The following is a 9,099-nucleotide window of genomic DNA, read 5'->3' on the forward strand; positions in this document are numbered from 1 at the left end:
GGGCACATGCCCAGGTTGCAGGCTCAATCCCCAGTAGGGGGCGTGCAGGAGACAGCCGATGGATGATTCTCTCTCATCATTGATGTTTCTCTCTCCCCCTCTCCCTTCATCTCTGAAATCACTGAAAATATATTTTTAAAAAATTAAAACCAGAATTACCATCTGACCTAGCATTTCTACTTCTGGGTATATCCCCAAAAGAATTGAAAGTCGGGTCTCAGAGATAGCTGTACACCAATGTTTGTAGCAACATTATTCACAAGAGCAAAACCATGGAAGCAACCCAAGTGCCCACAGATATGAATGGAGAAGCACCATGTGGCCCATCCACACAGTGGATTATTATTCAGCCATAAAAGGAAGGAAATTGTAACACATGTGACAACATGGTTGACTCTGAGGACATGATGTTGAGTAAAAGCAGACACAAAAGGACACTGTATGATCCCATTTACATGAGGCCCCTAGACCAGTCAAATTCAGAGACAGAGTAGAGTGGGGGGCTAGTGGAGGGGGAGATGGAGCTACTGATGAATAGGACAGAGCTTCAATCTGGGAAGATGGTAAGTTTTGGAGGTAGGTGGTGGGGATGGTTGTACGACAGTGTGACTGTACCATTTCTGGATACCGAGAAATGGTTAAGATGGTGAACTTTACATGATGTGTATTTTAACGCATGCACACGCACACAGACACATACACGGATGTCCAGGTCCTAACCCCGGGTACCTCAGAATGTGACCTTATTTGGAATAAGGGTCTTAGCTAAGGATCTTGAGATGAGTTCATCTTGGACTTAGGGTGGTCTCATATCCAATGTCAGTGTCCTGAATAGGAGAGGACACAGAGATACTCACATAAGCCATGTGAGGACAGGCAGGGCCTGGAGTGACGCTGTTACAAGCCCGGGGTTGCTGGCAGCCCCCAGAGGAGCCTGGGAAGACTCTCCCTCAGAGCCTCCAGACGGAGCCACCCCGGCCACCTCCTTGACGTCACACCACAGGACTGAGTCAGTAAATGCGGTGGTACCTGCTGCGCGGGCCCCGGAACCGAGCGCGGACACCATTCCTGTCCTCCACCTGCTGGGATGGGGGCTTCGAGTCGGCCTGGGAGCCCCTTGTCCCACTGCCCACCAAGGACCACAGACAGTGGACACTTGGAGCAAGTGCTCCTTTTACTATAGTTTTTAAATGTTTTTATTGATTTCCGAGAGAGGAAGGGGGGGGGAGAGAGAGATAGAAACATTAATGAGAGAGAAACATCGATCAGCTGCCTCCTGCACACCCCCTACTGGGAATCAAGCCCGCAACCCAGGCATATGCCCCAAGCAGGAATCGAACCGGCGACCTCCTGGTGCATATGTCGATGCTCAACCAGCTCAACCACTGAGCTACACCGGCTGGGCCAAAGCTCCTTTTAATACCTGGGCAGAGCCAGGGGCCAGGCCCTGTCAGCACCATGTGGCTTGTCGAACGTGAAGCCTAGAACACAGCCGTGGAGGGGCCCAGCCCCAGGACGATCCCAGCCCCTTCAAGCCGCCGTGGGCGCCACGGTGGTGTCCCCGGGACCAGCTACAAAGTGGAATGCTTCTCGAAGGGCACGGTCAGGAGCCGGGCTGCTGCCTCATCCAGGAACCAGCAGAGTTTCCCAGTGTGGGGCTGCACAAGGGCGGCAGGGAGCGGGCTGGCCTCCTTGTCCTCCAAAATGCGCTGTGGGAAGAGGATAGGCTGGTGAGGCCCGGCTGCATGCCCGCGCCCCTCAGCTCGCAGGCCCCCGTGGACTAGACTCTCCTGCTCTCAGGATGTGATGTCCGCCTTCCAGCTGCCCAGCTTAAAACAGTCAGCAGGGACAGGCCCTCCCTTCTAGCTCCGTGACTGTATAGCAGGGTGTTGGCACACCTTTCCTGCAAAGACCAGAGAGTCGCTATTTCGGCTCACGTTAGCATATGGGTATCTGTGTTCCAACAAATCATTGTTGGTGAACACTGACATCTGAATTCTGTTGAATTTTCACAGGTCTGGGAATATACTTCTTTTGATCCACCCGCCCTCCCCCCCACCCCCGCCACCGCCCAAACTTAAAAAGGTACAAAGTAAAAACCCTTCCTGGCTGGCAGGACTGGCACACGGGCTGTGGTGTGTCAACCCGCTAATGTGGCCTCAGGGTGAATGGACATTATAAACACGGCTTTTTGCCAGCTGGGCCTGCCCCCAGGAACCCTGTGCTTATAAATCACTGGCTTCTGATCACGACCCTGTGAAGTCCCCTCTGTTCCCACCCCATTGTACAGTCTGGGAAGCTAAGGCTCCAAGAGGCCTCTCTCAGGGGGTCTATGGCGAGGGGCCCCTCATGACCCACCTTACAGATGGGAAAGTTGAGGCGGTGGGGGGAGGACCACCTGAAGCCACGGTGGGCACCACTGGCAGGGACATGGGTCTGCTGCACTCTTCAGAATCTGCCCCCAAACCACAACATTAGCCACCCCTGTGAGGACCTCTGGGCCCAATGGTTTGGGGGAGAGAATTATTATTTATTTATATTTCAAAATATTTCCAGTTTCTCCTATAGTTTTGGCATTTTCTTTTTAAAATAATTCTTGCCCTAGCTAGTTTGGCTCAGTGGATAGAGCATCGGCCTGCGGACTGAAGGGTCCCAGGTTCAATTCCGTTCAAGGGCATATGCCCAGCTGATCAACGATTCTCTCATCATTGATGTTTCTATTTCTCTCTCCCTCTCCCTTCCCCTCTGAAATCAATAAAATATATATTTTAAAATAAATAATTCTTTATTGTTGAAAGTATTACATATGTCCCCCTTTTCCCCCCAATAGTTGTTGGTTTTTTTAATGATGGCAATTAAAACATTCTTTATTTTATTTTTTTAAAAATATATTTTTATTGATTTCAGAGAAGAAAGGAGGGGGAAAGAGAGAGAAAAATATCAATGATAAGAAAGAATCACTGCATGCATATAAGCATAACCAATGGACATAAGACACTGGGGGGTAGGGGAGGCCAGGGGACTGTCAAGGGTGGGGGAAAAAAAGGGACACATATGTAATACCCTTTGTAATACTGTAAGCAATAAAAAAATAAATAAATAAAATAACTCACAAAAAAACCCCCCAAAAAACTACAAATGGAACTCCCATTTGACCTTGTGATCCCATTTCTAGGAATATATCCCAAGAAACCAGAAACACCAACCAGAAAGGATATATGCACCCCTGTGTTCATAGCAGCACAATTCACCATAGCTAAGATCTGGAAACATGCCGAAACCGGTTTGGCTCAGTGGATAGAGCGTCAGCCTGCGGACTGAAAGGTCCCAGGTTCGATTCCGGTCAAGGGCATGTACCTGGGTTGCGGGCACATCCCCAGTGGGAGATGTGCAGGAGGCAGCTGATGGATGTTTCTCTCTCATCGATGTTTCTAACTCTCTGTCTCTCTCCCTTCCTCTCTGTAAAAAATCAATAAAATATTTAAAAAAAAAAAAAAAAAAGATCTGGAAACAGCCTAAGTGCCCATCAGTAGATGAATAGATTAGAAAACTGTGGTACATCTACATGATGGAATACTATGCTGCTCTAAAAAGGAAGGAACTCTTACCATTTGCAACAGCATGGATGGAACTGGAGAGCATTATGCTAAGTGAAATAAGCCAGTCAATGAAAGAAAAATACCACATGATCTCACTCATTTCTGGATAATAAAGACTATTATAAACTTATGAACAAAAATAGATACAGAGGCAGAGCTGCCTCGAACAGACTGTCAAACTATAGCAGGAAGGCCAGGGAGGGTGGGAGGGCAGGAGGGGGGTGGGTAAGAGATCAACCAAAGGACTTGTATGCATGCATATAAGCATAACCAATGGACATAAGACACTGGGGGATAGGGGAGGCCAGGGGATTGTCAAGGGCGGGGGGAAAAAAAGGAGACATATGTAATACTCTTTGCAATACTTTAAGCAATAAAAAAAAAAAAGAGGAAAAAAAAAAAAGAATCACTGATGGGCTGCCTCCTGCACGCCCCCCACTGGGGATCAAGCAACCTGGGCATGTGCTCTGACCAGAAATCAAACCGTGACCTCCTGATTCATAGGTTGACACTCCACCACTGAGCCACACCAAACCAGCTTAGTTTGTTTTTAGTATCTTAGTTTATATTTTCCTAAAATATTATATATAACTATACCTTCTTTCTTATTCCTACTTTTTTTTACTTATTTCTATATATGATTTTTTTCCTTCTTGGTTAGCTTTGCCAGTGCCTTGTCTATCTTTTGGACCTCTATATCATTAAATTTTCAAAAATAAAGCCTGGCCAGTGCGGCTTAATGGTTGAACATCAACCTATGAACCAGGAAATCACAGTTCTATTCCTGGTCTGGGCACATGCCTGGGTTGCAAGCTCGATCCCCAGTGGGGGGGCATTCAAGAGGTAGCTGATCAATGATTCTATCTCATCATTGATTTTTCTCTCTCTCTTTTCCCGTCCTCTCTGCAATCAATAAAAATATATTTTAAAAAAATTAACCAATTCATTAATTTCTGATTTTGATTTCATATATCCCTTTTGCTGACTTTCCTTAGATTGACATTATTGTTCATTTTTCTAATTCAAGAGTAAGTGCTTGATTTGTTTATTCAGTAGTTTTCTATTTAACTAGAGGCCCGAAGCATGAAAATTCATGCAAGAGTAGGCCTTCCTTCCCCCGGCTGCCGGCACCGGCTTCCCTCTGGCACCCAGGACCCGGGCTTCCCTCCTCCAGCCGCCCGCAGGCACCCGGGACCCAGGCTGCTTCCCTCCTCCGGCCGCCCGCAGGCACCCAGGACCTGGGCTGCTTCCCTCCTCTGGCCGCCCGCAGGCACCCGGGACCCAGGCTGCTTCCCTCCTCCGGCCGCCCGCAGGCAACCAGGACCCGGGCTTCCCTCCTCCGGCCACCCGCAGGCACCCGGGACCCAGGCTGCTTCCATCTGGCCCCGGGAAGGACGTCCGGAATGACATCCTGGTCTAATTAGCATATTACCCTTTTATTATTATAGTTATTTTAAAAATGTATTTTAATATTATGAATTTACCTCTCGGTGTAGCTGTTGTCTCATCTCATCAACCTCATTTTGTACTTACTCATTCCTAACCAGCCTGCAATGGCAGTTTCCATCTCCCCTTCAACCCGAGAATTACTGAAGGATCTTGGGATCTGGTGCTTCCAGCACAATAGCACCCGGGCTCCTATTCTGTCCCCAGGCTCACATGCCCAGCCTTCCTGGGAATGGGCCCCAGCTTTACCTTCAGAATAGCTGCCTTGCCTTCTCCAGTCGCCACAAAGATGACAGTTCGGGCCGCATTCAAGACAGGGAGTGTGAGGGTTACGCGCTGTGGAGGCGGCTTTGGGGAGTCACTGATGGGAGCCACAATCTTCTCCCGTTCCTGGGGGGGAGTTGAAGAGGACAATGTCACTTCAACTTCTCAAGCGCTCACCCACATCAAGCATAATCCATCCATCATTCCATCCCAGCCTCCCAATCCTGTGGTACTTGATTTAAGGCCTCCATTACAAGATGGGTAAACCGAGGCTCAGGAGGATAAAGCCCAGCGGGCATGCCTATTGGCAGAAGCTGATTCAAACCCTGCTGTAGGGCAACCCCTGGCCTCCCTGTGGAAGCCCCAGACAGCAGAGGCCAGAGCTCAGGTGTGCGTGGGGCCTGTGTGGGTGCACTCACCTGCAGCAGGGGATGGTCTGGGAAGAGTGAGCAGGTATGGCCATCGGGGCCCACCCCCAGGATCAGCAGGTCAAAAACTGGGATGGAGTCCCCTTGAAAGGCCTGGCCAGGGGGAGAAGACAGTCCACGGAGGTTGAGGAAGGGGAAGAATACAGAGACAATTGTCAGAAAAAGAATCACACGTGGTGCCTGGCCGTGTGGCTCAGCAGCTGAGCATCAACCCCGGAACCAGGAGGTCGGATTCCTCGTCAGAGCACATGCCCGGGCTGCAGGCTCCACCCTCCGTAGAGGCCGTGCGGGAGGCAGCTTATCAATGATGTTCCTCTCATCAATGTTTCTATCTCTCTATCCCTCTCCCTTCCTTTCTCTCTAAAAATCAATAACACCATATTTTAAAAAAATTTAAAAAAGAATCACAAGTAGCCATAGCACAGGGAGTGATGTCACTCAGCCTCACCTGCATAAAAGGGACTCTAATCTACGAGGTTCTACGTTCACCTGCCCAACTGGCGAAGAATCTGGGGACACAACTGTTCCCAAGATGTGAGGACCCAGGCCAGCTCCTAGGTGTCAGAGGTGAGGGCATCCCAGGGGACCCCAAGGCAGGGGTGTGGCCTATTAATGTGTCTACCCAGGGCGGGGCTCGGTCTGCTGACTCACCCCAGGGGAGTTTCTGTCGATGACAATCACAGAGTGCTACCTGCAGAACGGCTGTTGCCTGGGATTAGCCATCGAGTGGACAAGGTCTCCCTGTGGCGACTCGAGGGGCTCACCTGTCGCAGCTTCTTGGCGTAGTCCTCTGCTGCCTCCTCCACAGGAAGCTGGGGGTTAATGGTGATCACCTGGCTGTCGGGAATGGGCAGCTTGGAGAGCAGGTGGGTCTGTGGCACATGGAGGGACAGTGTCACCAACAGTAACGAATGGGTCTTAACATTGTGGGTTTGCATTGTGTCCACATGGGTCATCCAGGCCTGTGAGTCAGGCTCATAGTGGATCCCATGCCAATGCACCAGGGGTCTTTCCAGTCCATTAAGACTGGGGGTTGGCCCTAGCAGGTTTGGCTCAATGAATAGAGCATCAGCCTGTGGACTGAAGGGTCCCAGGTTCGATTCTGGTCAAGGGCACATGCCCCGGTTGTGGGCTCGATCCCCAGTGGGAGACATGCAGGAGGCAATCAATGATTCTCTGTCATTGATGTTTCCATCTCTCTCTCCCTCTCCCTTTCTCTCTGAAATCAATAAAAATATTTTTTAATGACAAAATAAAAAGGGACAGGGTTTCGCCCTGGCCAGTGTCCCAATGGTTAGAGCGCCGGCCTGTGCACCTAAGGGTTGCCCGTTTGATTCCCAGTCAAGGGCACTACCTGGGTTTCAGGTTGCAGGTTTGTCACCAGTCGGGCGCATGCAGGAGGCAACCAATTGATGTGTCTCTCACATCAATGTTTCTCTCTCTCCTCACCCCTCCCTCCCACTCTCTCTAGAAATCAATGGGAAAAATATCCTTGGATGAGGATGAACAAAAAACAAAACATCATCAGCTCAAGCAGGAGGAGTGGGCACCGAAGCCGAGGACCCAGCAAACCAGGGCTCCTCCAGCCTTGTTTCCTGCTTGTAAATCGCTGGGGGCCGGGCTCAAAGACACCGCCTCGGAGGTCGTGAACGCAGCAGGCGGCGTGGAGACCGGGGAAAGCTCGTCCAGGCTGCAGGTGAAGAGACTGGAGCCCAGGCTCCGGCCAGACCCCCACCTGGCTCTTCCCGTCACTGCGCCCGAGCGTCCCTAGGTCCCCGGCAGCGGCCACGCTCCCCGGCCGCCTTGGCCGCGCCCTCTCCGCAGCCCCGCCGGCCCATCCGGAGGCAGAGCGGCGCAGCCCAGGTGTGACCTCCGGGGCGCCGGGCCCACCTGGCCGGCTCCCGCCCGGAGGAGAGGCCGGGGCGCCGCGTGGCCCTCGGCGGCCCCCGTAGCTCACCCGGTAGAGGCCGTACGTGCTCTCGGCGTGCTCGAAGGGCACCAGGCGCTCGTCGCAGAAGCCCAGCGTCCAGTGCGCGAGGCCAGCCGGCCCGGCGGGGGCGACGGCGGCGGGCAGCTCGCGGGCCAGCATCGAGACGAGGCTGCCGCCGGACAGGCCGAGCGCAAAGCGGGCCCGGGCGCCCGCCACGCAGCACGCGGCCCGCTGTGCCACCAGTTGCGCCAGCGACGCGCCGAGCTCCTGCGGGCTCGAGAAGACCGAGATGAAGCCGGGGGCCGGCGCGGCCATCGCGACGGCGGGAGGCGGAAGCGCTCCGGGCGGCGGCCAGTGCGCCTGCGCGCCGGTCGGCCTGGACGCCCGGGGTTCAGTACCTTGGGCGGCAGCCTCGGCACATGCGCAGCTCCGCAAGTGAAGCCGGGGCGGGGCAGGGCGGTTGGAGGCTCCGTGCTCATTTGTTTTTTGCAAGCTGGCGTGGACACAAGTTCTGTCCTGGGTTGGGGCTGGCAGAACCGGCTCCCCACCTCAGTGTCAGGGCGAGGCCAGACAGGGGAGCACAGAGCTGGGGAACCCCAAGAGGAGGACATGGGGTGGGGTGGAGACATTGGATTTCCTGAAGGAGGACGCATTTTGGTGGACTTTGGAACCTTCTAACATCTATCTTGTTGCTAGTATTGTTTCTTTAATCCATAACAATAAAAGCGTAACATTGCTAATTAGACAGGATGTCCTTCCGGACAACCTTCCAGATGAAGCTGGGGCTGCGAGCGAAGCCCAGGTATCAGGTACGGGAGGGAAGCCGGTGCGGCAGCCGTGGAAAAGGCCTACTCTTGCTCCAGTTTCGTGCATTGGGCCCCTAGTTAAAATATAAGCTCCATGAGGGCAGGGTTTGTTTTATTCACTGATGCCTTGAAAGTCTGGAGTTAGCCTAGGACAGAGTGGGACTGAAAACCTGTATGTTCACTTCCTTCTGCAGGTTCTCCCAGGGGACCTCTGTCTCACGGAGGACCCAGATGCCTCCGCCCTGGCTCTCGCCTGGAGGAGCCCCCAGACCAGCTCAGATAGGATAGAGCTTCGCATTTGGCATAAAAGACAGAGCTGTCAAGCCACGGAGGAATCTTAAATGCATCTTGCCAAGTAAAAGAAGCCGGTCTGAAAAGGCAAAACTATGGAGACAGAAAAAAAATCAGTGGTTGTTTGGAGTGGGGGTGGAAGGAATGAAGAAATGGAGCACAGAGAATGTTTAGAGCAGTGGTTCTCAACCTTGGCTGCACCTTAGAATCACCTGGGAATCTTTTTAAAATCCTGATTTCTGGGCCTCATCCTCCGGAAATTCTGTTTCGTTACCAATGTTGTGGCCTCACCCCATAACAAAGAAACAGAATTTCCGGAGGATGGGGCCCAGAAA

The 9,099-nt window shown here is 52.2% G+C and overlaps 1 protein-coding gene across 2 annotated transcripts; it reads right to left on the reverse strand.

Moving 5' to 3' along the window:
* Positions 1–1,151: 1,151 nt before the first annotated feature.
* PGLS (6-phosphogluconolactonase) lies at positions 1,152–8,062 on the reverse strand. Of its 2 annotated transcripts, XM_059696273.1 has the most exons (5): positions 7,695–8,053; positions 6,502–6,609; positions 5,729–5,830; positions 5,295–5,435; positions 1,152–1,709 (listed from the first exon to the last, which is right to left on the reverse strand). In XM_059696273.1, exons 1-5 carry the CDS (start codon positions 7,980–7,982, stop codon positions 1,572–1,574), a joined length of 777 nt encoding a protein of 258 aa, XP_059552256.1. In that variant the 5' UTR covers positions 7,983–8,053; the 3' UTR covers positions 1,152–1,571. The 2 variants fall into 2 exon arrangements, with proteins under 2 accessions (XP_059552256.1, XP_059552257.1); XM_059696274.1 differs by lacking the exon at positions 5,729–5,830 and having other exon boundaries at positions 7,695–8,062.
* Positions 8,063–9,099: the final 1,037 nt, after the last annotated feature.

The sequence above is a fragment of the Myotis daubentonii genome, chromosome 5 (assembly GCF_963259705.1).
Source record: "Myotis daubentonii chromosome 5, mMyoDau2.1, whole genome shotgun sequence".
Taxonomy (NCBI): domain Eukaryota; kingdom Metazoa; phylum Chordata; class Mammalia; order Chiroptera; family Vespertilionidae; genus Myotis; species Myotis daubentonii.

Bases quoted from the DNA above. Each gene is read 5' to 3' on its own strand.
- PGLS (XM_059696273.1), bottom strand. From the start codon at position 7,982: ATGGCCGCGCCGGCCCCCGGCTTCATCTCGGTCTTCTCGAGCCCGCAG. The intron at 6,610-7,694 runs GTGAGCTACGGG...CATGTGCCACAG, and splicing joins GCACGTACGGCCTCTACCGG to ACCCACCTGCTCTCCAAGCT. The intron at 1,710-5,294 runs GTAAAGCTGGGG...CTCTTCCCACAG, and splicing joins GCAAGGCAGCTATTCTGAAG to CGCATTTTGGAGGACAAGGA.